The following is a 27287-nucleotide window of genomic DNA, read 5'->3' on the forward strand; positions in this document are numbered from 1 at the left end:
AGGGACCTGGCTACCGCCTGGTAAGAAGGAAGTGAGGCCTGACAGAAATTGACCTTCCAGTAACCCGGAAGAGACTGCTCTGATGGCGACGGGGGCTGGCTGCTCTGTGAACACTCCCGAATCTCCTAGGGCAGGAGGGGCAAAGTCACCGTTCTAGGACATGCCTGTGACCACACCAGGCCTCCAACAAGGGAGCAGCTGGCTAAGGAACAATGTCCTGGGGCTTTGGCCACATGGAACAGACCCAATCTGAGCTAGAGACACCCCCCAGGCCCACCAGGCATCAGCATGGGCTCCTGCCATGCGCAGAGCTCTTCGTCTTGACAGGGTCCCTGCGCCAAAAAGGCAACAGGCTCCCAGGGGAAAACTCAAGCAAGAGAGTCCCCTGAATCGGTGCCATCTGTCTAAATTCCAAGTATGCCTGCCTGATCTACCAGGGCACTGAAGAGCTTAATAGAGAAGAAAAAAACAATCTGTGAGCTTTATCCCAAGCACAAAACAGCCACTCAGGCGTGGGAGAGCTCCTTTCTCCCCGTGTACGCCACACGCACTCACTCTACATGGACCACAACATCCAATTCACAGGCATGGAGGGGAAACAGCAAAGCAAACAGAGACTTCACTTTGAAGTTGTTTTTTAGAAAGCTGCAGTTTGTGAATTTGTCTTGCTTTTTAAAACAGAGTATTTCCAAAACTTGGGCATCAATGCTTGGTCTTTTTAGGTGGGGGATAGAAGACTGGGCCATCTTCACAGACCCTCAGACCCCGGCTCTCGGTGGCCCCATTTGCCAGCCAGACTTCCTGCTTGGGGGACAGCTGCTCCCCTGGCTCGGTGCAGTTTTGCAGCTGCTGGTCTTGCTTAGTGAGGCACAGTTCTATCTGACCAATTGTCTGTACTTCCTCATCCTAAAAATAAACAACGAAAGATGCTTTAGAATTCAGATCTTGGATTATCATCAAGGTCTTATGATCATGAACTTTTAGAACTTGAAGATAACAAAAGCAGAGGCTCCACACCACAGGTTCCAGGTTCCAAGAACGGACTCCTTCATTTAGCAGAAGGCTGATGTGCACTAAATTGGAATGGATGGCCCCAGGTGACTCGCTTGTGGGCAGTGGAGCTGGGCTTGGGGGTTGGATCTCCTGGTCACCACCAGAGGCCAGCCTGGCAGCCCTGGTGAAAAGCCTCTGCTTTTATCTTAGAGAAAATTAACAAAGATACACACAGATACAACAGCACTCAACATACCTATCAAGATATTAGGAGAAGAAATGGCTTTTGTAGGCCAAAAGGGCAACAGTACCCTATTGCTAAAAGAACAGGTATATTCTTGTTAAAGATAAGCAAGAAGACAAACACTGTAATAGCATGCTGTCAAGGAACCATGCTTGCTCACACACAGCACAGGCTCACACAGACACACATGCATGCTCACATACATAGATGTGCAGGCCTGTGCACACATGCAGAACATGCCCATATGTGCACACATACATACACAGCATATGAACATGTTCATATGCACATGCACACAGAGACACAGGCCCATGCACACACACACAGCACATGCCCACATGCATGTACACACATGCACACACACATGCACATGCCCACACAGCACGTTCACATGCATGCACACATTCACACATGCACACACTGCCCACATGCATGTACACACACAGCACATGCACACATGCATACACACAGTCACACATCACACACAGCACACGCACACATGCATGTACATACATGCACACACAGCACATGCCCACATACATGTAAACACATGCACACACAGGATGTGAACACATGCATGTACACACACATGCACACACACCTGCCCACATGCCTGTACACATACATGCACGCATGCATATACACACATGCACACACAGCACATGCACACATGCATGTATACTCATGCACATACAGCACATGCCCACATGCATGTACACACACGTGCACACACAGCACATGCCCACATGCATGTACACACTCATGCACACACACACCACATGCCCACATATACAGACACAAATGCACAAATACAAGTCTGCCCGAGGACTGCATGGTGAAGACAAGGCCATCGGGAAAGTAGAAACTGTCTTCTTGAGAAAAAAAGGAAGACAAAACATAACTGCCTAACCTGGCTTGGTGGAAGGCACTGGATTTTGGGTATCACTCCATATATTCTGGCGAGGGCATCTTTAAAATCTGCAACCTGATTTTAAATACAAGTGTATTAGAAATTAAACTTCAACAGAAAAGATCTGACAGTTCTGGACTATCCCAAGCGCAACAGTGGCAGGGTCTTGCTCTCCCCTGGCTGGCAGGGACAGGACCCAGCACAGGTGTGAGAATGAAGCCCCCACCCCCACCAGCGAAGCAGAGGATGCTGTCAACCTGCGCTTCATCCCCAGACCGCAAGCTGCTCGCTGAGGCTCTGTTTTTCTCTCTGCTCCTGTTTCTCTGGAGAGCGGAGCTCTCCTCCTCCCAGTGTCTTTCTGGGCCCCGAGCTGTCTCACCTGAAATGCCACCTGCCACAGCCACCCTCATCCACCAACAACTACTCTGCCTTTTGCGGCCCATAAAGCTTTCTCAGCCCTGTCCACTCTGAAGTCTCTCTCCCCGACCCTCTCCCCACGGTGGACACATTCTCCTTCACAGAAGAAAGTCCCTGGGACCCCTCAGCTACCGGTCCAGAAACTGCAAACCTAGACCCCCGTGTGCTCCAACCTCCTCTTGGACAAGGGGCCTCCTCCTCACTCTACTGAGGGAGTCCTCCCCCACTGCTTCTGCCTCGTGCCTTCTGAGTCAAACCTCCTAGGAGGATACCTGTATCCTCTCAGCCTCATGCTCTGGCTTTGGGGGGCACCGAGCTGGGGTCACCAGCTCCAGCAGATACCTTTTGCCCCTTGCCTCAGACACTGTCCACTCCTTCCACGAAGCTCTCCTGTGGGCCCCCTGAGCACCTGCTCCGCTGACCACCTGGCTGCCGGCTGCCATTCCTGCCCCATCTCCTTGGCCTCCTTCTTCTCCTTCCCTTACGGCGAGTTTTCACTGCCTTCCATTGGAAGCTGTCTTTTCCACCCCACGGCTTCCCTCCCATCCAGACCTCTCTTCCTGGACTCTGCAGAGAGCTCCAATTATCGAACTGTCCACGTAGGGTCTGATCATCCTCCCCTCTTGCCAAGCTTCTGACACCAGCAAATGTCACTCCTATGGAGGCCCGAGGCAGGACCTCTGCCCCTCCTATGCCCCTGTCCCAAACGGCCAAGTCCAAGCTCCCCACACTATCCCTTCCTCTCCAGCTGCATAGCCATAGGCCCAGATTCCCCCACCATGTGGCCTACTTCGAGGGTCTCTGTCCCTAGTCTCTCCCCAGCACCACAGGGACAGCAACAAGCAAACACCCCAGCCTACTCAGAGCTCAGCGCTGCTGGAGGATGACGTCCTCATGTCTATGGCCCCCACCTGGCCCCTTCCCAACCCTCCTGCTCTGCCCCTGAGCCCCCTCAAGAGGCAACTGGTCCCATATCTCCCAGCCCCCAGCCCCAGCTCTGCTCCACTGAACCATCCCCCCAGGGCCTGGGCAGGCTGCAGGCCTCCATCTCAGCAACGTGTTTCCCAGGAAATGTCTGGGCCGGCAGCTCTCCTGGGTGCTCCCGCCGCCCTGATTCTCCCATAAAACAGATGAGTGGGTAAGTGGCTGGATGCTGGATGCAAAATCAAAAAATCTCTCCTGACGATAAATCAAACTCCTTTCAAAGGACAGGACTCCATCCACCGTGCTGTTTCTGATGCCCAACCAAGCGCCGTTAGCACCTGGAAGCAGCTCAGCAAATGTGTGGTCGCTGTGGCTTTTACCACCACTGGAATCAGTTTCCTGAACACCGAGTTCTGGGCAAACATGGCGGGCACATTCCCCTCATCTATTCGCACGAGTCCAGGTGAGGACGGTGAGGGCCCTGCAAGCGATCATCTTACGGCTTCCTGGGGTTGGGGCTGGTGGGGGAGTCTGGAAAGGGCTGGAAGACTCCTTCCTCAAGTCCACTGCTCCCCACACCCTGGAAAAATGGCTGCACAGGTAAGCAGACACCACTGAGAGCAAAGACACTGTTGCCAATTTATTTCACAAACTGTCAAGATACCAAAATAATTGTTCAACATCCAGCCATCACCCCAGAACTACTAAAATCAGTGACTTTCAACCTTTTTCTAAATCCACAACCTGTGATAAATACGAAAACTATCTCAAAGAATCTGATACCTTTCTCTAAGGCAAGAGTCTGCAAACATTTTCCGTAAAGGTCCATGTCGTAAATATCCTGGGATTTGTAGGTGACACATCAGTCTCTACTGCAGCTACACCATGGGAGCACAAGCATCCCCAGGTAATAAAGGAATACAATTTTATTTACAAAAACAGGCAACCAAGAGTTGAAAACAGCTACTTTTTCTTTTTTTTTTTTTAAGAGACGTGATCTGGCTGTTGCCCAGACTGGAGTACAGTGGGGTGGCTGTGGCTCACTGCAGCCTCAAATTCCTGGGCTCAGGCAATCCTCTGACCTTAGCCTCCTGAATAGCTGAGACCACAGACACATACTATCATGCTCAGCTACTTTTACTTCTTTCCAGAGTTCTCACTCTGTTGCCCAGGCTGGTCTCAAAATTCTAGCCGCAAGCAATCTTGCAGCCTGAGCTTCCCAAGGTGCTGGGATTTACAGGCGTGAGTCACCACACCTGGCCAAAAGCAACTTTTTGTATGTGCTTACCAGCTAATAACATCTTGTCATGCTTAAATGTCTATAGCTTTTTTTTTTTTTTTGAGAAGGAGTCTCACTCTTTCGCCCAGGCCAGAGTGCAGTGGCACTATCTTGGCTCACTGCAAGCTCCGCCTCCCGGGTTCACACCATTCTCCTGCCTCAGCCTCCCAAGTAGCTGGGACTATAGGCGCCTGCAACCACGCCTGGCTAATTTTTTGTATTTTTAGTAGAGACGGGGTTTCACCGTGTTAGCCAGGATGGTCTCGATCTCCTGACCTCGTGATCCGCCCGCCTCGGCCTCCCAAAGTGCTGGGATTACAGGCGTGAGCCACCGCGCCCGGCCTATAGTTTTTTTTTTTTTTTTTATCATAAAACAAATCACAATTTTATCATAAAAACGAACCACAAACAAATATAAGACTATGTTATAAAAGTGAATGTGACTCTTCAAACTGCAGATTCCACCTGCTCCGCCGGACCCTGGAGCACATGCTTCTCACAAAAGGAGCCATGAAATCTGTGCTTCCAAATCACTGGTCTAAGAAGCCTTCAGCTCATACTCAACATGCACAGGAAAATAAAATGCAAACAAAATCAGTTTAAACGATAACATTTAAGTAGGAAGGGGGTTTGCATTGGGGCACTTTACAGCCCATTGACTCAGAGGTTGAAATGGCCCTGCTGGAGGTCCCCGGGAGATACACACGAGAAAAGAAGCAAAAGCAAGACTTACTTGGTAGTAATTGATGGATGGTTTTATCCCCAATTTTAGGAGCACACTAAAATTTAAATTTAAAAAAGTTAGCTGTATAATGAAGGTCCATTTTCCTTTCTTGTTCTTTTCAGATATCATATTTCATGGTAAAAATTAAGACACTCTTAAAGGAAAGTGCTTTTTTTCTATGACTTTATGCAACAAATGTGTCAACACGGACAGCAAATACATGGCTCCCAGTCCCCGCCTCCCCCACCCCTTAGCACACACACTAACTGCCCCAGGCAGGCACCCTTTCCAGTTCCTGACTCCTTCTGAGCATGGGAGCATTGGGGCCACCACCAAGTGGAGCTGGCACACAGAGCACCACCCGTTTGCCACACCTGCTTTAAAAGATAGCAACTGAAGTCGGATTCCAGGCTTATCCTCGTAAACTGCATTTGGTCAAATCTTTAAACAGTCATGCACCACATTACGACATTCAGTCAGTGAAGGCCTGCGTGTACGAGGGCGGTCCCATGTGACCACATTTCTACTGTGCCTTTTCTATGTTGAGATGTTTAGATATACAAATCCTTACCATTGTGTTACATACAGGCGCCTACAGTACTCAGTACAGTCACACGCTGTACAGGTTTGTAGCCTCAAAGCAACAGGCTATACCACAAAGCACAGGTGTGGCGTGGGCTGTATCAGCTAAGTAAGTGCGCTCCAAGATGTTCACATAATGACAATTTTATACCCCATCACCAAGCAATACATAACTGTATGTTAAGTCCCTACAGCTTTCAATCACCTGCTAAAGCACTGCTACACAGAATCCTACCAAACTACCATATACAGAATTCACTTATTAAATTATAAAGGTACATTGTAAAAATTCTGAATCATTCCAGAAGAATATCCTAGTTCCCCATCAAGCCTTGGTAGAAAATTCTAGATCACGATCACAGAGTGGACACAAAGATTTAGACATCCTCTGTGGGCAATAACTTATTGTCAGACTGTCTTGGTCACAGAGTTCCTGAACAAGGACTGAGATGCCAGGCCAGGGTCCTTTCAGCCCCAGACATGGCCCAAACCCACAGGACCTTGCCTACCCTAGCTGTTGGTGTTGTATGAATAACAGGTTTCAGACTTTGCAGTAAAAAAAAAAAAAAAAAAAAATGTAAACTAGCTTATTAATTTTTTAATGTTTATCCTAAGTTTCAATGATCCTATTTTTGATATATTGAGTTTAATAAAATATTTTTGAAATTAATTTAACCTGTTTCTTTTTGTTGCTTTTAATGATGCTACTAGAAAATTTAAAACAACATCTGTGGCTTGTGTTACATGTCTATTGGGTAGCATGCTCCTGACTTGGGTGATCAAGGGAATAAGGCAAAGAGAGAAAGATATGGGGAAACGCAGCACCTAGCCCAGCATCGTGCTTTCTGCTGAGTTGAGATGAGCTTGGCACTCATCCCAGGTCTTTATCTGTGGGTGCTCTAGCACATGCCATCAGCTCATCTGTGTCTATGGGAACCCTGAGAACTTTGCTTCAAGATGATTTGTGGTTTTTCAGGTTTGCTGCCTTCATATTATGAAGTGAAAAAAAAAAAAAGAAAAAAAAAGAAAAAAATGTTAGTTTTTTATTCTATTTTATTTTTTTGACAGAGTCTTGCTCTGTGGCCCATGCTGGACTGCAGTGGTGCGATCTTGGCTCACTGCAACCTCCGCCTCCTGGTTTCAAGAGATTCTCCTGCCTCAGCCTCCTGAGTAGCTAGGATTACGTGCACCACCACGCCCAGCTAATTTTTGTATTTTTAGTAGAGACGGGGTTTTACCATGTTGGCCAGGCTGGTTGTGAACTCCTGACCTCATGATCCACCCGCCTTGGCCTCCCAAAGTGTTGGGATTACAGGCGTGAACCACTGTGCCCGGCCTGTTCCAGTTTATGATAAGCCAACCTATGAGAAAAAGATAATTTGTGATACCAGTTTACAAGGAAAAATGAGGGGTCTTAAATTTTTACTTCTTAATTGTATCTTTAGATTAAAATGAAGGCACTAAGAATTATAGATTTCCCTTGGAGAAACTAAGAATATAATTTTCCTATAATTGTTCTTTATAGGTTTTAGCAAACATACTCTCAGTAGGTGCTTTGCCTTCGCAGGCCCTCAGTGAACATTACTGAATGAATGAATGAATGAATGAATGAATGAATAGAGGACGCACCATTCCCATCTACAGCAATGGCAGGGCAGCACTGGGCTCTGCTGAATCCCCACAGGGACTCCAGGACTTAGAGTTTTGCATGTGTCCCGTGTGTGTGTGTGTGAGTGTGTATTTGTGTGTGTCTTACTCTGTCTAGTGTTGCTATACAGGAATACCTGAGGCTGGGTAATTTATTTAAAACAAGAGGTTTATTTGGCTCAGGGGTCTGCAGGCTGTCCGAGAAGCATGGAACCAGATTCTGCTTCTGGAAAGGGCCTCAGGAAGCTTCCACTCATGGCAGAAGGCAAAGGGGAGCTGGAGTGTACAAGATCACATGGCCAGAGAGGAAGCCAGGGGGTGGGGTGGTCCCAGGCTCCTGTTAACAACCAGCTCTCTGGAGAACTGACTGGGAACTCACTCACCCCTGCAAGAGGGCATTAACCTATTCATGAGGGATCCTTCCCCACAACTCAAACACCTCCCACCTCCACACTGGTGATCAAATTTCAATATGAGATTTGGTAGGGACAAACCAACCACATCCAAACCACAGCAGGAAAGCTACTGAGTTTCAACAAGTGTAAGTAGGAGCCGCTTAATAAACTATTTGTTGGATACAGAGATGAATTATTTAGATAACTGATTTTAAAATTTTCGGCAGTATCCATTTATCCTTTCTCTGTTTGATTAAATGGACTGCTTTATGGAGTCCGCCTGGAAAACCCCAGCACTCCGCAGCAGGGTCAGGACTGTGAGACCAATATTCTGAAACAGACAGCATCTTTCTTGTCATCTCCAAAGTGGGTCCTACCCTGCCAGTCTTTCAGCAGTGTCAGACTTTCTTTTTAATTGCAAGTCTCCTGTGCTCCAGGAGCTACCTAAGACACTCTCTTGGTTAATCCTCATAATGACTTTTTTTTTTTTTTTTTGAGACAGTTTTGCTCTTTTTGCACAGGCTGGAGTGCAATGGCACGATCTCAGCTCACTGCAACCTCCACCTCCTGGGTTCAAGCCATTCTCCTGCTTCAGCCTCCCGAGTAGCTGGGATTACAGGCATGCACCACCACACCTGGCTAATTTTTGTATTCTTAGTAGAGATGGGATTTCACCATGTTGGCCAAGCTGGTCTTGAAATCCTGACCTCCGGTGATCCACCCACCTCAGCCTCCCAAAGTGCTGGGATTACATGCATGAGCCACCACACACGCGGCCCATAATGATTTTTGAACAGCTAATTAGCTTCATTTTTTGGGTGAGAAAATGTTTCCTAAAATATTGCTCTTACCGCAAGAAAGCAATGCTTCCTCTATTAAAAACCTAAGATTAAATTACATAGATCAAATTATATACACAAACTATATACAAATCAAAGTGTATAGGTCTGTGTACATTTCTTAGTGTATGTACTTGGTAGTGCAGATTTTAAGAGCTAGAAGAGACTTCAGGGTTGAGGGCAACCTATCCATTTATTTTACAGCATGGACAAAAGATCTAGAGGTTAGATACACAAATTGTACAACTAGTTAGTGTCAGAACCAGGATGAAAAGGCACACCTAATGCCATGAGCTCTGGGAGGTGATTTTAAAAAGTTTATTCACAGGGCACTCTTTGATGTAATCTTGATCCCCGCTAACCGTGCCAAGCCCCTCTTCTATCAGTGCCTGAGCTCTATCCCACCCAAGTCACAGCTGTTAGACCGTGTTTCATCAGATGACACAGGAGACCATCTGTATGAGATGATTTTGTGCGTTGAGGAGGCAAAGCACATGTCTGGATAAGCAATGGAGGTTTATTCATCTTTTAAGCAGATTTGATTCAGAAACCTTAAATACAGCTGATTAGCAAAGGCTCCTGGTATTATTCTGATTTGAAGGAGAATTGCTCTAAAACAAGCTGCGTAAATTTCAAAAGCAGCAACCCAGAGGCTGTGCAATTGCCTGTCATGTTTTTCACAATGACTTCACTGGTTTATTATGACCTCTTATGATGAAGGTCAGTGACAGCAGCTAAGACACTGACACCCTGAAACGTCCCGAAGGAGAGGTAAGGGCACACCCTGGCTCTCTAGCGACCAGATTCGGACAGTGAGTGGGCTGGGCGTGGCGCTCGGGAGGCACTTTGTTTTACAAGTCAACTGGCTCAAGTGGTGACAACATATTCCCCTTCTCAAGAATAGAGGTGAGGGCAGGCAGGGATGATTTAGGCAGGTTTGGGTCATTTCTGGGGCTTAAAGAACCCTGGCCCACATCTCTTTCCTGCCTGCTTGTTCCAGGAACTCTACGGCAAAGACCTACAGACTTCCTGAGGTTCCGTCTTTCTAAGGAAACGACCTGTTAACGCACTATCCTTTATCAGGAATCATGGCTGAGAACGGCACATGCTGGTTGGAGTCCTCGTTTTCCCTACGGCCGACTCTGATGATGAGATGGTGCCCAGATGGGCATACCAATACTCTGCACCCACTCTGTGTGATCGTGATGTAGAATGATCTGGAAAGGCTTGGTAGGCCCAGAATATTCCTCAGGAATGATCCCACTAGCCGAAGCTGCTGGAGGGCCAGGTGGTCTACACCCACTCCCCTGGATCCAGCCGTCAGGCTTGGGTGACAGCAGAGCTCCCCACTGGGAAGTGCAGCCGGGGGAAGGGCGCACCCACCTGTTGAGGTCCAGCTCCCTGTAGAGTTCCAGGCTTCTGCCGAAGTACTTCTTCTGGGAGTTGAGCGCATCTACCTGGGCGGCACAAGTCCCATGCTTTTCCCACTCATGCTTCCTGTGAGGATTAGAACAAATCTCCACTTAAAAGTAGTGAAACAGGCTGGGTGCAGTGGCTCATGCCTGTAATCCCAACACTTTGGGAGGCTGAAGGGGGTGGATCACCTGAGATCAGGAGTTTGAGACCAGCCTGACCAACATGGTGAAACTGTCTCTACTAAAAATACAAAAAAATTAGCCGAGTGTGGTGGCAGGTGCCTGAAATCCCAGCTACTCAGGAGGCTGAGGAGGAGAATCGCTTGAACCCGGGAGGCAGAGATTGCAGTGAGCCGAGATCACGCCATTGCACTATAGCCTGGGCAAGAGACAAACTCCGTCTCAAAAAAAAAAAGTAATGAAACTGATTCCCAATTAAAATGCTCAAGCATGTTTTCTCTTAGCACAGACTATTCCCATGCAGTAGGCATGTCATTTCTTTTACATAGTAGGAAGGATAAAATTCCTTATTTGCAATATAGGCAATTATTTCAATCCCCCATGATTAAATAATCAGTTTCAGTTCACGTCTACAATTACAGCTTGCTCAATTAACAACAAATCAAAGCTGAGAAAAAAGACCATGCTGCTGCCCCAACCCCCACTGATTCACAAAGCAATGTGTGGTCTCCTGCAGTGAGTGGGTGCTTCGCAGCCAGGGAATTTCGCAGAGTGGCACAAACTGTCATTTCTAAGCAACCAGCCATGGAAAGGCAGGACAGCTAATTACCAGGAAACACCTCAGGCCCATTTTCCATTTCAACTTCTACAAATTATAGTTTAAGCATCCATTCTATATAGAGGACAATAAGAACAACTGAATAGCATATAACCAAAGGGCTGCACATGAACAGCAATTTGTATTCCAGAAAAATGTGGTCACTGATAATGATTCCTGATATTTTACTGCAGATTAAAGGTTTACAAAAATCTTTCACGTTCTTCATTTGGTTCTCAAAACTCTGCAAGGCGAAAATATCACTGCTAGTTTAGAGACAGGGAACGGAAGCCCAGAAGGGCCAGGGGACTTGCTGAAGGTCACTCAGAGCCTGCCCTTGAAGGCCACGCTCAAGTCCAAGGTCAGTGCCCTTCCCACTGCACTGGGCTGCCATCCAATCAACTGCTGACGAGATTGACAGCCACCTTCAGAATGACTGGCGTGTCACTCAGATGTTTATCATTGTTAGCATGAAAAGACAAAATGGGAATCAGATTTCCTCAGCTTTATCAGTGATGAATTCATGACGTTTTAATAAATAACATTCATGCAACCACTTATAAAGCACTTATATGCAGTCTTAAAAATACAATCTAAATTATATGCAATTTTAAAATACAACCTAAATGTGCATTAATTCATTGGCAAAATTCATCCAAAATACTAGTTTTAAATAATTCCTATCGATTTTTAAATCTCAGAAAACAACGAAAAGTTGAAAACAGGAACAATAAAAGTGGATGAGTAACTGTCTTCATCTAGAAGACTTTCCAGAGCGAATTACCTGATAACTTCCTATATCCTATGAGGTAGAAAAAGGAGATTATTTTAAACTAATTGAAATGTAACCTGAATTCCAGGTGACTTAGTTTCTATAAAACAGGGGTAATTCTGCAGGTGAGATGAGGTGTGCCGAGCCCTTCCACATGAATGAAAACAGTTCCTGGTTCACAATAAACAGTAAATGTCAGCCATCATTATTCCTGGAGCAAGCTTAACTCAACAGATGTTGGAAACAGACTGATATTCAAGGAGCTCACGACATTCACTCACACTTCACTTGGACTGGACCTTTTTTTTTTAAGCATCAAAACGGTCAGTCACCAATGCGAAGTGACTCAGCGTGTTGCCCTCTGTGCTGACAGACGCCCTGACTCACCCACCAAGCGCAGATGCAGCCAGGAGCGGATGTCCCGGGCTCACCCACCCACTGTCACCCGGCCCGCTCGGCCACAACAGGCAGCCAATCCTCGGGGCTGGATATGCCCAAAGACACATTCCACAGCAGTGCTGTGACACCTTCCCCTGCCCAAGGAGGAGAGGTGGAGAAGCCAGAGGCCAACCCCCATGGAGTTAGTCAGGTGACTTCAGTGATAGGCACAGTACTGGGTGACACAGCCCAGACAGGAGCTCCTCCCTAGCTGATAATTTGTATTTAGGAGTACTCAAAAATATAAATATTAATTTGTGTGTGAGATTTATCTTTTTCATTTAGAACCAAACAGTTTTTTAAGTGTGTAATTCAACTATCAACCTGAAAATTTAAAGTAAGTCATCTTGCTTTTATCGGAGCACAAAAATAAATGCATACTTTGCCAACCCTGTTTTGATTAAATGCTCAAGACCCAGCTCACTGAAGGCCTTTGCATGTTTGCTGATTTATTTTAAGCCATTTGGCTAAAATCTGACAGACTCTATCATGGAACAGTGTAACAACTGGGAAAATTCTCTTTCACATAACTCAGTTACCATAGACTCTCATCGGAAGTACACTGTGAAGTGACATATAATTTTTTTTTCCTATCTTCTTCCATTTCAACTTATCATGGCCATTATTTTGAAATAATTTTCTAGAACACAGGCTGTGCAGAACAGGTGACTCAGACCTGAACCATTCACCACCCGAATTTTCATTAAGAGTGGTTCTCTGTACTCAAGGGTGATTCAACGCACAGATTGAGGGTCCATGAACCCTAAGGCCACTTCACTGCCACATCGATGAATCAGGAAGAAGGACATCACTTCCATTTCATTTTGTTTTCAAAAGCTTTCTTCTAAACTTAACTTTTAATTTTCCTGAAAATTATACACAAAAATATTTCTAGGTTAATCTTCCTACCTAAAATTTGATGGGTTGTAATCTGAATTATAAATTGCAATACTGAAGTGGGATACAGAAAATAATTACCTTCAGTTAATATACGGTTAATACAAGGAATTCAACTTTATGTTCTTAAAAAAGCCATGATTTTAAAAGCTATCTTGAATTCAACATGGCATTTATGTCCTAGGCTTAGCTTCTGCTGAACTTAAAGGTGCTTCACTATGACTGAGGTCTCAGCCTCACATGCTAAGTCTCACTTTCTCTCCTCCCTAAGTCATAGGCATGAGATCATCATCTTAGAAGACATCTTTTTTTTTTTTTTTTTTTTTGAGATGGAATCTTGCCCTGTCGCCCGGGCTGGAGTACAGTGGCGCAATCTCAGCTCACTGCAACCTCCACTCTCTGAGTTCAATTGATTCTCCTGCCTCAGCCTCCCAAGTAGCTGGGATTACAAGTGTATGCCACCATGCCCAACTAATTTTTGTATTTTTAGTAAAGATGGGGTTTTGCCATGTTGGCCAGGCTGGTCTCGAACTCCTGACCTCAAGTGATTCACCTGCCTTGGCCTTCCAAAGTGCTGGGATTACAGGTGTGAACCACTGTGCCTGGTCTCTTTTTTCTTAATGTATTTCAAGACAGGAGCACAATTTCCTTAAGAAATATTCTCTCCTGTCTGATATGGACTAATTCTTAGATATGCAAGCATTTGACTTTGTTGAGCCTCAGAAGAGAAAATTTGTATCTTTCTTTTTTCTTTTTTTTTTTTTTTTTGAGACAGGGTCTCACCCTGTCACCCAGGCTGGTTATCACCCCAGCTGATCACAGCTCATTGCAACCTTGATCTCCCGGGACCACAGATGTGTAATACCATATCTAGCTGACTTTTTAAATTTTTGGTAGAGATGGCATTTTGTCATGTTACCAGGCTGGTCTCAAACTCCTGGGCTCAAGCAATCCACCCGCCTCAGCCTCCCAAAGTGCTAGGATTACACGCATGAGCCATTGTGACTGGCCGAGAAAAGTTTTAAAGGAAAGTAATAAATACCACATAGGTTAGAAAACAGGCTTATAAGGTAAATTCCACTTGCTTTCATTTTTTTTATACACTGGAGAAAGGCACCAAAAATGCCATAACAGAATCATATCTCATAAAAGGTTGTTCAAACTGCTCAGCCCCAGAAGACAGATTCTGTTATCTTGCTTCCCACACAGTTTCCACTTCGAGCGATTCATCACGCTCCCCACACCCGCTCAGACAGCAATCAAGACAGCAATCAGAGGCTGTGACTTACCAGAAGCGGCTGCGATTGGGAAACGAGTGAATTACATCAGGCCAGTATGCCTTCATTTCTGGCAAAAGATCCTATGCATTAAAAAATAAAATAAAATAAGTCTATGCAGGATCTTAATAATAAACTCAAAACCTAGAAGGTAAATTTGATAAACTGACACCAAAGAATTGAGCTCTGCTAATTAACAATACTTTGGTGAATAAAATAATCCTATACTTATTTTGTATGAAGTGTTTGTTAAGATATATCTACAAGTGCAATTTGAGTAATCATAAAACTGCACACGAAAATACAAGCTCTTATAGGTGAAGGGATAAGGTATATATCCAAACAATGGAATATTTTCAGCAACAAAAGCCAATGAGCTGTCAAGCCATGAAAAGACACTGGAGGAACTACACACATATATTGCTAAGTGAAAGAAGCCAATCTGCAGAGGCTACATACTGTATGATTCCAATGATGTGACAATTTGGAAAAGGTAGTCTTAAGAGACAGGAATGAGATTTGCAGTTGCTGGGGGTTCAAGGGGAGGAAGAAGGGGGGGTATGGCTCAGGGGGTTTAGGGCCAGGGGCTGCTCCAGACCACACTGGGTGGGACTTGCTCTCCTGCATTTGTCCAAAGCCACACAGCTGCACAACACAGGAGTAAACCCTAATGTTAATGCTAAACTTTATTTAATAATAAAGTATCAGTATCGGTTCATTAATTGTAACAAATGTAACACACTATAGAAGATGTTAATGATTGGGAGATTTGAGGGGGAAGGGAGTGAACTGTCTGTAATCTCCATCCAATTTTTCTGTAAACCTAAAAGTGTTCTAAAAACAACATCGGCGGGTGCAGTGGCTCATGCCTGTAATCCCAGCACTTTTCGGAGGCCGAAGCAGACAGATCACGAGGTCAGGAGATCGAGACCATCCTGGCCAACCTGGTGAAATCTTGTCTCTACTAAAAATACAAAAATTAGCTAGGTGCGGTGGCACATGCCTGTAATCCCAGCTACTCGGGAGGCTGAGGCAGGAGAATCGCTTGAACCAGGGAGTCGGAGGTTGCAGTAAGCCGAGTTTGCGCCACTGCACTCCAGCCTGGCAACAGAGTGAGACTCCATCTTAAAAAAAAAAAAAAAAAAAAAGAAAAAAGAAAAAACCATCAATTAAAACAAACAAACAAACAAAGGACAAGCTCTCCTTTTCCCAGAGAAAAGCTTGAGTGAGCTGGGCAGCCTGGGCACCGGTCATGCTAAATCCAACAGAACTGGAGTTTACTTTTCAATTTCTACACACCCTCTACACCAAAAAACCCCAAAAAGGTCAGTAAAAAAGTGCTTAACAAACTTCAGATAACTTCACTTTCCTTCCCTTTCTCCTGTTTTCCAGCACCCTATATGAGGGTCCTTTTCTCAGCCCATTTGTAACTCAGCCCCCAACGCACAGCCCCTGCCCATGTGGGCGCAGCTGTCCCCCTCCTCTTCCCCTCCAGCCCCCCACCCCACCTCTCCTGCCCCACCATGCTGGCTTCAGCCCCATCAGCCCTCCGAGATGACCGAGGCCACGATATGATTGAGTGCGCAAACTGGGCTACTTCCGTTTGGGACAATGCAAAGTTGTTCCTACTGCTACACAACAAGGAAGCCAGGACTACTCTAAGGAGCAGCGGCTCACGCCACCACAGACCTACCACCGGCCCACGCCCCCCACCCAAAAAGCATTTCAGCCTTCCTGTCCTGGATGCCCGGGGGATATGCAGTTCCATGGTGCCTCTTCTCAAATCTCTCCTCCCCTGGGTTTCCGCCTTTCCCAGCTGCAGGCACACACGCCCCTTTTCACCTGGCTGTTAACACGGGGCTCCACCAGCACTTTTCCCTCTGCCCACCAGGCCCACACCTGTCAGCGCTGTCCCCTTAGCCCACCCACATCCATCAGCCCTGCCCCCTCACCCACCCACATCCACACCTGTCAGCCCTGCCCCCTCACCCACCCACATCCATACCTGTCAGCCCTGCCCCCTCACCCACCCACATCCATACCTGTCAGCCCTGCCCCCTCACCCACCCACATCCATACCTGTCAGCCCTGCCCCCTCACCCACCCACGTCCACACCTGTCAGCCTTGCCCCCTCACCCACCCACGTCCACACCTGTCAGCCCTGCCCCCTCACCCACCCATGTCCACATCTGTCAGCCCTGCCCCCCACCCACCCACACCCACACCCACACCTGTCAGCCCTGCCCCCTCACCCACTCACACCCACACCTGTCAGCCCTGACCCCTCACCCATCCATGTCCACAGACCCATGTCCATCCCCATACCTGTCATTTTGATTCACCGTCCTCATGCTAACTATGCCTAAAGCCACCTTTCCTCTGACCCTGAAAATCCTCTATGTCACCACCTGGAGGTCTCAAGGGCACTTTAAACTCAATGTGTCCTGAAGTGGCCTCTTCATCACACCTCCCCAGAGCCCATTCCCTGCAGTGAGTCCCGGAGGAGAGGAGGAGAGTCTGTGTGAGGAGCTAGAGACAGCACCAGGCTCTGGGGTGTCCCTTCTAAGTCTCACGGCAGTCCCCAGCCTCTTGGCTCATCCCACTGAAGGTCTTCACGGGGAGGAAAAAAAAAAAAATCCATATGGATTAGAACTTGTGGGCTGGGCGCGGTGGCTCACACCTCTAATCCCAGCACTTTGGGAGGCCGAGGCAGGTGGATCACCTGAGGTCGGGAGTTCGAGACCAGTCTGACCAACATGGGGAAACCCCGTGTCTACTAAAAATACAAAATTAGCCGGGCATGGTGGCGCATGCCTGTAATCCCAGCTACTCAGGAGGCTGAGGCAGGAGAATCGCTTGAACCCGGGGGGTGGAGGTTGTAGTTAGCCGAGATTGTGCCATTGCACTCCAGCCTGGGCAACAAGAGCAAAACTCTGTCTCAAAAAAAAAAAAAAAAAAAAAGGGAAACAAAAAGAAAAAAAGAACTTGTGATGGATTTGCAACTAATGACCTCGGGGAATGTACCATTCCTAGGAAGGACCCACAACTCCTGCAAACCTTCAATTCTACCACACATTTTAAAGAAGGCCCCAGTTACCACCCCCTCCCTGGGGTCCAGGACCAGTTACCCTGATATATACTGGTTACACACAGGAACTGTTGGCACCCCTAAGGAAAGATGAGGGAGTGTGTGTGAGTGAAGACTCCGTATGACATATAAGGTACGGGTATCTCAAAGGAACGCCTCTGCTAGTATCTCTAATAAATTCCTGCCCTGTGAGTCTTCTTTAATCAAGCTCTTGTACTGGAAAGGCCCAGCATGTCCACCCTGCTCAGAAACCCGTCCACCAGATAGGACAGCCAGCCCCAGGCCTGTGCTCTCTGAGCCTCAGCTGTCTGGGGATGCCTGGCAATATAGCACACCGACCAGATGCCCACGTCGGTCATCTGACCCAGGAGTCCTGGGGCCTGGGACGAGGCGGGGGTGGCAGGCGAGTGTCAGGATCTGCACAGGGTTGACATGGGGAAGTGTCAGGGCTTGCTCCGGTTGGAGCCCCTCGCTCAGGCCCCTCATGCAGTGGCTTGGGCACAGGGCAGGGGAGGGGAGGAGAGGGAAAAGGTCAATTGGTGTAATTTGTGGGGTTGAGATAACAATACTTACTAAAACAGCAGCAAGGGCTCAATCCTGGTGAATACATTCATGACCCCTTAATTTTAAAGATGACTTTGAAGGTACACTTGTGAAGAAAAGAGTTAATTTAGGTCAACACTCTGCAGTAGAAATATAATTAAAAGTCGATACCTTAATCTCTTCTAAATTGAAAGGCCATGATCTATTACATCCTTCACTTTTATCGGGCCTGGAAATTCAAATTTAAAAGAGAAAATAAGAAATATTAGTCTTGTTTGGGGTGGCTTCTACATGACCTTAGAAAACACTTTCATTAAAGTCTGCAAAGAATAAAAAGAGGAATTCTAATTGGGAATTCCTTATCCCATGCAGGATGCTTAAGAAAGAAGATGCAGGTAAGAGCAGTCAGAGTTCAAATTTCTTTAGAAGAGAAAAGAAATTGTGTTAAGGCATCCAGGAGTAACGCAGACAGGCCGCTGCTTAGTAAAGGAAGCACACTGGATGGCCTAGTAGCACCTAGGAGCCGGGGCTCTGGGGTCAGCCCTGACTCAGCTGACAGCAACCTTTGCTGCTCCCTAGCATTGGGACCTAAGTAAGCTGACCCCCGGCCAATCTCTGCAACACAGATCCAGCATGAGAACAGCGAGAGTCGGTTCCTTTCAATGGTGAGGAGGACTCCAGGAGATGACAGATATAACATGTCAGAAATTGCCTGGCATGTGACAGAAGATCAGCTAGTAGGATTTTCATTTCATTTTTAGTAGCAAACGCACTTACACTGTCTAGAACTTTAATTCCATCCTCACACATCTAATTATGGACATATCAACTCTGACTCTCGAGTGCTGCTTACTCCACAAGGTCACCAACTTCCTAAGGCCCCAACCCCCAGAACCCCGAAGAGGCCAGGGAGGAGAGTGTCTTCAGGGTCAACAGCTGGACCAGCATGTGAAACCCGCCTGATTCCATCCACTGGACTGCACAGCACTGCAAAGCTTCATTCCAGCCTCAGAAATGAAACGGCCATGATGAGCAGAGGCACAATCAGAGCGTTTGGCAACAGCAGGGGAGAGGACACCATGCAAAGTCCAGGAAAGCCAGGAGCCCCAGAGACAGGAGGTCAGGTCATCTGACCAGCCTGAGAAGAAAGTGAAACCCGAAGCCAAGTACCTACATCCCAGTTTAACTTGTTTTCCACCAATCCCACTTCCTAAGGAGCCAGGAGACACCAATTAAGCTAAAAGGGCCCTTTTCAATCCCTGCATCGAGGCAGCGGGACAAAACTGGTCCCCCAGATGAGGCGATTAATGTGCACAGTTCAACGTCACAAGTATGTCCATGTTAAATAGAAAAGAATTAACTAAACAAAAGGCAGACAAAACCAGAATAATAAATTTGAGTGTCTCTGAAATGTGTACAAGAGACATACGTACATTTATGTATTTTCATGTAGTTATTTATAATAAACCCCAAGAGAAGAACAAAATGAGAAAATTAAAATGTGGTGACCCTAATATGTACCGAGAATCTGTAAACATTATTTTAAAAAGTATTATTGGCCAGGCGCAGTGGCTCACACCTGTAAGCCCAGCACTTTGGGAGGCCAAGGAGGGTGGATCACCTGAGGTCAGGAGTTCAAGACCAGCCTGACAAACATGGTGAAATCTTGTCTCTATTAAAAATACAAAAATTAGCCAGGTGTGGTGGGGCACGCCTGTAATTCCAGTTACTTGGGAGTTGTAGCAGGAGAATCACCTGAACCTGGGAGGCGGAGGTTGCAGTGAGCTGAGATCACGCCACTGCACTCCAGCCTAGGCAACAGAGTAAGACTCCATCTCAAAAAAAAAAAAAAAAGTGTTATTGTTCTATGAAGACAGAATTAAAGAACAAGAGAATCAGGGTTCTGCTAGAAAGACTAAAGATATTTTTAAATAAGAATCTGGTCTATTGGATAAACTACTAAAGATAAAAAAACAAGAATAAATATGAAGACTACATTCACGCTAGGGTTCCCAGTCAGCGAGCCTCTTCTGCCTAAGATTTAACTGTGTGAGACACTTGCCACAGTCCATGTATTGTCCAGTAATCCGGAGGGTCCCTACAGTCGTTTTGAATTTCCTGGGGAGAAAATATGACAAGAAAATGATTGACTCTTTGTTTATTAAAATACACCTACGAACTCTATTAAAATACATTTAGCAACTAGTTGCAACATATGCCAATGAGATACAGGTACTGTGCTAATAACACAAGCTAACACCAGTGCTAATTCATAATAAATTGCTTACAATACATGCATGAGGAAGCTACACTAGGGCTGGATGTTCTGAGCCAAACCTCAAACTGACTTAACAGAAACAGCCATTTTTGTCAAGCCATTCCTCAAATATTTGACTTAACAGAAACAGGTGTTTTTATGGGCTGGGCGCAATGGCTCACGCCTGTAATCTCAGCACTTTGGGAGGCCAAGGCGGGTAGATCATCTGAGGTCAGGAGTTCCAGACCAGCCTGGCCAAGCTGGTGAAACCCCATCTCTACTAAAAATACAAAATTAGCTGGGCATGGTGGCAGGCACTTGTAGTCACTGCTACTCCGGAGGCTGAGGCAGGAGAATTGCTTGAACTCAGTGAGCCGAGATCACGCCATTGCACTCCAGCCTAGGTGACAAGAACAAAACTGTGTCTCAAAAAAAAAAAAAAAAAAAGTCTGGGCACGGTGGCTCACACCTGTAATCTCAGCACTTTGGGAGGCAGAGGTGGGCAGATCATGAGGTCAGGAGATCAAGACCATCCTGGCCAACCTGTGAAACCCTGTCTCTACTAAAAATACAAAAATTAGCTGGGTGTGGTGGCACATGCCTATAGTCCCAGCTACTCGGGAGGCTGAGGCAGGAGAATCGCTTGAACCCAGAAGGCGGAGCTTGCAGTGAGCCGAGATTGTGCCACTGCACTCCAGCCTGGTGACAAAGCAAGACTCTACCTCAAAAAAAAAAAAAAAAAAAGGGAAAAAAAAAGCCGTTTTTGTTAAGCCAATCTGATGGAAACACTCTCATTTGCCCAGAGATAATTTGCTTAACATACACCCGAAAATACATGTTTAAGGACAAACAGCTGAGAGTACTCTACTAAACTAAAGCTTGTTCAGGTACCAAGTCTAAATAGATTAGTGAAATAATAAATATCAAAAAATTTGGAGCCAGAAAAATAAAAAGGTAAGAATAGGAGTATATCCTTAATCACCATCATAGAGATAAAGTAATAGAGAAAAAAAAATCTCAGCTTAGCATTTTTTAAGGACCTTCAAATTGTTTAGCTAAAATGGAGTTTTTCCAAAATAGTCATCCAGAAATCTATGTGGGCTATGGGAGCGGATGAAGCACAGGGCATGCCTGGCCCAACACAGTGAGGGCAGCAAAGGAAAGCACAAGTCTCAACCCAGAGGACCTGCCCGGGCACCAGGGTCCATCCCGCCCAGCGCTTTCCCTGAATTTGCCTTTTGTGGGAGGCAGCTTCAGCTCACAGTTGATCTAGAAAGGAGGGGGAGTCTGGTTCAGCTGAGAGGTGTCAGCTACTGAACACCTGAGCAGCAAAACATCTGGAAACAGCAATCTCTAGTATTAGAAATGAGCTAGACTGGACCAGGCGCAATGGCTCAGGCCTATAATACTAGCACTTTAGAGGTCAGGAGTTCAAGACCAGACTGGCTAACATGTTGAAACCCTGTCTCTACTAAAAATACAAAAATTAGCCAAGCGTGGTGGTGGGCTCCTATAGTTCCAGCTTCTCAGGAGGCTGACGCAGGAGAATAGCTTGAACCTGGGAGGCGGCGGTTGCAGTGAGCCGAGATCGCGCCACTGCACTCCAGCCTGGGTGATAGAGCGAGACTCCATCTCGGAAAAAAAAAAAAAAAAAAAAAAAGGAAAGAAATGATTAAGGGCATAATCTGAGCCAGATAAGCGAAACTGCATTTTCATTTGTCAACAGAAAAATCAGTTGAGGAAGTAGAACAGAAAGTCCTTACTGCTCAGTGCGAGAGAAAGAGGGTCAGAGGCTAAAACCCGTAACTTCACCTCTGCCACTCAACTCCATCCCTCAGGGAACCCAGTTCAAAGCCAGAAGCTGGGCTCCTTTCCTGGAGGCACTGCGGAGAGCAAAGCCTGCACCACACGGGGCTCTGAGGGCTCTGCACAGCACTCAGTTCCCAGGCCGGCCTGCGTGGAGCTGTGGGAGAGCCCAGGACACTGGGAACCCGACAGGCAGACTGAGCACCTTTGACACAAGCATCTCATCAGAGGGGGCACCAGGGACAGCCCTCACTGCCTAGGAGGACACCTGGGCTGAAACAGAACCCCTCACCATGGCTGCCCAGTAGGAAATACTCTCCTTAACAAGGACATTTTGCTACAGATTTTTTAAAAAAAAATCTTGTTTCTAAAGCCTCAAGGCAAAGATGTGCCTCCACGCATATTTACATTCAGGGTGCAGGGACACACCCACATTTTGTCATGTAAATGCCTCTCTGAATGCAGAGCAGCCTGGTCTCAGGCCCTGGAGGCAGATCCTTCCGTGTGGGTCAAAGACAGTGCTTCAGTTCGAGCTCCTCCTCCATGGTCCTTCCTTCTGTAGGAACCAAGGACTCCAGCAATCCCTCACTATCTCAGAATGCCAGCTACACTCCCAACAATTGAAAGTTGGTGCCAGGCAGCTTCTGGCTCCTCCTGTCCACTGCCCCGAACCCAAGGCAAGGAAACGGCACCAGGAGCGCAACATTAAGTCTGCAAAACTGAAAACGGGGCAATCTCGTGTATAGAAATGAGCAAGAGCATAATCTGAGCCAGATAAGCAAAATTTCATTTTCATTTGTCATCAGAAGAATCAGTGAGGAAGTAGAAGAGAAAGTCGTTACCACTCAGTGCTAGGAGGCAAAGCATGAAGCCTGCGTGCTCCTGACAGAATGTGGAGCTAGCTCAGCAACACAATCGAACCCTCTGGAAGTGTGCAATGCACACCAGGGTCAGCTTGATACACTGAGCAGGGCACGCCCTAAGGGGCACATCCAGGCAGCGTCCTGGCTCTGGGTTCTCCAATGAGAAGTGCCTGGACACTGACGCCCTGAAGGGATGTGGGGCATGGAACAAAACAGAGCCAGATGATGAGGGGCCAGCCTGGAGGGCCGCGGGTGCCATGGGTGCCAAGCACAGCAAAGGAGGCAGGGAAGCTCCTGGGTCCTCTTCACTCACAGGACATGTTAATAAAATGTCCAATAATGTCCAATACATGGAGGGACATAGGGACCAGCCCTACAGGGTCTGTGGGTTTTTCTCCTCATGTGCGGAGATGAGAGATCATAGAAATAAAGACACAAGACAAAGAGATAGAAGAAAAGACAGCTGGGCCCAGGGGACCACTACCACCAAGACGTGGAGACCAGTAGCGGCCCCGAATGCCTGGCTGCAATGTTATTTATTGGATACAAGGCAAAAGAGGTGGGGTAAGGAGTGTGAGTCATCTCCAATGATTGATAAGGTCATGTGAGTCACGTGTCCACCGGACAGGGGGCCCTTCCCTGTATGGCAGCCGGAGAGAGAGAGAGGCCAGCTTATGCCATTATTTCTTCTACGCATTCTAAAGACTTTTAGTACATTCACTAATTCTGCTACTGCTATCTAGAAGGCAGAGCCAGGTGTACTGGGTGGAACATGAAAGTGAAACAGGAGCGTGACTGCTAAAGCACAGCATCACAGGGAGATGGTTAGGCCTCCAGATGGCTGTGGGCTGGCCTGACTGATATCAGGCCTATCCACAAGAGGTGGTGAAGCAGAGTCTGCTCTAACTCCCCTGGGGAAAGGGAGACTCCCTTTCCCAGTCTGCTAAGTGACAGATGCCTTCCCTAGGCACTGGCTACCGCTAGACCAAGGTCGGATAAGTAATGGTTGCCTTCCCAGGCACTGGCGTTACCGCTAGACCAAGGAGCCCTCTAGTGGCCCTGTCCGGGCGTGACAGAGGGCTCACACTTGTCTTCTGGTCACTTTTCACCGTGCCCCTTCAGCTCCTATCTCTGTATGGCCTGGTTTTTCCTAGGTTATAATTGTAGAACAAGGATTATTATAATATTGGAATAAAGAGCAATGCTACAAACTGATGATGAATAATATTCATATATCATCATATCTATAATCTACTTCTAGTGTAACTATTCTTATTTTATATATTTTCTTTATTATGCCCTCGGTCTCTTGCCTTGGCACCTGGGTGGCTTGTGCCCACAGAGGAAGGAGACAAACTGAGGCTTGCTGTGGGTTGAACCGTGTCCTCCCAAAAGATATATCCCTGTCCTAACCTCTCCTCCCATCTGTGAACATGACCCTACATGGACACAGGGTCTTTGCAGATGTCATCAAGAAGAGGTGACACCAGATTAGGGTGGTCCCTAAATCCAGTCACTGGTGTCCTCCTCAGAAAAGACAGAGAGACACAAAGTGGGGAACACACCGTGAAGGAGGAGGCAGAGATTGGGGTGATGGGTCAGCCCAAGAATGCAGAGGACCACAGGTCCTTACTAGAAGCAAGCAGAGAAACAGAACAAACTCTTTCAGAGCCCTCCAGGAGGAACCAACCCTTCTGACCCCTAGGTTGAGACTTCCCCTTCCAGAACCGTGAGAATAAATTCCTGAGGCTCTCAGCCACCCAGCTTGTGGCACTTTGTGACAGCAGCCCTGGGAAGCTCACGCACAGCCCTCCTGGGGGCAATCTCTGCAGGAGACACTGCCCACCCACCACAGCAGTGCCCACCTCCTGCACCAGCAGCGTGGGTGCCCTGGACGGGCACGTGCACACAAACCCCTCTTCACAGGGCTCCCCAGGCCCCACGGCCTGTCAAGGCAGAAACACTCACCTCACATACTGTCTCAGGCCAGTGCTGAACCATAATTAGTTTTTTCCACTCATGGTTGTCACTGTTAAAACACAAGAAAGTTATTTTTCAAGAACTTTTTTTAAAGTTACAGAAAAAATTCATCCACCCATCCATCCCTTCAATCATTCATTCAGCATTGAGTGCCTGTGGGACGAGGAACACTGCCTGCCCTGCTGCTGCACACACTCCTGTGAGGAAGGCGGTAAAACCCTACACTAAGAAGGCACAAACAGGGAGGACGAGCCAGGGAAAGGGATTCAGAACAGGATACTCAAAAAGAGGAAGAACCGTCGTTTCACCACCCGCCGCAGTGGAAGCTAAAATTAAGTGTCCACTCCACGACTTCGACCTCTGAGAGAACTTCGAGTGCAGGAACAGTGCTCCACCAAGCCTGCCACTTGCTTTGTCGCGTCCTAGGCTGGGAGCCGTCTGTGGGATCAGTTTCCAGTCCAGCTCCAGGCTGGAGTGCACCCAGGACCTCACCCTACACCCTACTCCTTCCCAGGGGTCACCCCGGGGAGTGTTCAGGGCTCCCCCCAACCCACTTCTTCCCAGGAGTCACCCCGGAGCGTGCCCTGGGCTCCCCCCAACCCACTCCTTCCCAGGGGTCACCCGGGGGCGTGCTCAGGGCTCCCCCCATCCCACTCCTTCCCAGAGGTCACTTCTGAGTGTGCTAAGGGCTCCCCCCAACCCACCTCCTCCAGGGGTCACCCCGAGGCGTGCTCGGCTTCCCAACTCCTTCCCAGGGGTCACCCCGGAGCGTGCTCGCCACCCCCGTCCTCCCAGTCGCTGCCCGGGGCTCAGCGAGCGCTGACCCCGAGAGCTGCAGCCTGCACCCCGTGGAAAGCTCTAGGACCCGGCTCCCACGCTCCCCACTTTACCTCGCAAGGTAACTCACCGCAGGCGCTTGTCCGCACCGCCCAGGCAAAGCAACGCCAGGTAGAGGCAGCCCAGCAGGGCCCCGCGCAGGGCTGCAGGGCGCATGGTGACGAACTGCGGAGAGGACGCCGCCAGCTGCCGCTCCGGCCCCCACTTCCCACCTGCGGCCCGAGGAAGACTTCCCGGAGAAACGCTGTCTCTGAGACCCCGCGCCGCCGCGCTCCCTCCGCTGCAGGAGCGGCCACCGGGTGCACCCGGAGCCCTGAGACGGCCTAAGCCAGGGTCTCGCGGGCCCCGCGCCGGGCTCCGGAAACGGCCGCAGCAGCCCTGGCGACCTGGGCCCTCGGAGCTCCCCTTCAGGCTCGTGCACCAAGCGCGCACGTCCCGGGCTCTGCTCTGCAACCCACAGCGACCCCAGCTCCTCCGCGCTGCAGCCACCGTCGGCCCACGACCACGGTCAGTCGCGTTCCGCCCAGCCCAGGGCGCCCGGCTGGCCTGCACCGGAGCAGAGAGCCACGCCCCCAGGACGGCACGCCCCCGCCGGCGGACACGTCCCCCAGAACTGCCCATCCCCGCCCGGCGTTCACGCCCCGCCCCGCGGTTGGCTCAGAGAGGCGGAGGCCGCTGCAGCTTTGCCGGCCTTGCGGGCGTGTCAGGCGGCTGTGTTCCTTCGCCACGCAGGCGCCCCGCGCCTTTCCCAGCAGCTCAGCGCCACTGCCCCATTCCCGGGTCCGAGCTAACCTGAACCACCCGTGAGGACCGCCCTTGGGGGGACCGCCCATGTCTGCGCCACCCCCGCCAGCAAGTGGGCGTGCGGGCCCCAGGGCCACTCTGCGCTCCAGGGACAGCCCGCAGCCCAACCCACGCACCCCACAGGCCCGCGGTCCGCACGCCGCACCCGCTTTCAAAAACTGCGCCCTGCAAGTTGCCCGGGACCTACTGATTGCAGATGGTGCTTGGCCGCCCAGGCTCCCCGCAGCCTCCGGCCACCTCGGCTCTCCACTGCGCAGCCCAGGGGACCGCTCCAGAATTAGGAGAGGACCTACTCGGGCCACTCCCCTGGAAACCTCTCCAGTCTCCCCGTGCTAGGGGCTGGGAGCACCAACATTCCTAGAAGGGCCTGGCCCTCACCCAGCCCTGGGCCTCACCTGCCCCTCGCCGCGGGCCCCAGGAGCCCGGAAGTCATCTCTGTGGGGGCCGCAAAGAGCCGCCTCGGGGCGCGACCTGGGAAGTCATCTTGTGAGGGATCTCCTCCCAGAGGGACGGGCCACCCCCCACGGATGAAGGGGACTTCATGTCAGCCCCACCTTGGCGTAGCCAGGCCCAGTCC

At 48.6% G+C, this 27287-nt stretch overlaps 1 protein-coding gene across 1 annotated transcript; it reads right to left on the reverse strand.

Moving 5' to 3' along the window:
• Window positions 1–618: 618 nt before the first annotated feature.
• On the reverse strand, window positions 619–26889 carry RNASET2 (ribonuclease T2). Its single transcript, XM_030809964.1, has 9 exons — window positions 25977–26889; window positions 25058–25118; window positions 20226–20281; window positions 18335–18392; window positions 14544–14614; window positions 10338–10451; window positions 5501–5546; window positions 2148–2222; window positions 619–906 (listed from the first exon to the last, which is right to left on the reverse strand). Exons 1-9 carry the CDS (start codon window positions 26525–26527, stop codon window positions 703–705), a joined length of 1236 nt encoding a protein of 411 aa, XP_030665824.1. The 5' UTR covers window positions 26528–26889; the 3' UTR covers window positions 619–702.
• Between the last annotated feature and the right edge of the window lie 398 nt (window positions 26890–27287).

Source organism: Nomascus leucogenys, chromosome 3 (genome assembly GCF_006542625.1).
Source record: "Nomascus leucogenys isolate Asia chromosome 3, Asia_NLE_v1, whole genome shotgun sequence".
NCBI classification, from domain to species: Eukaryota; Metazoa; Chordata; class Mammalia; order Primates; family Hylobatidae; genus Nomascus; species Nomascus leucogenys.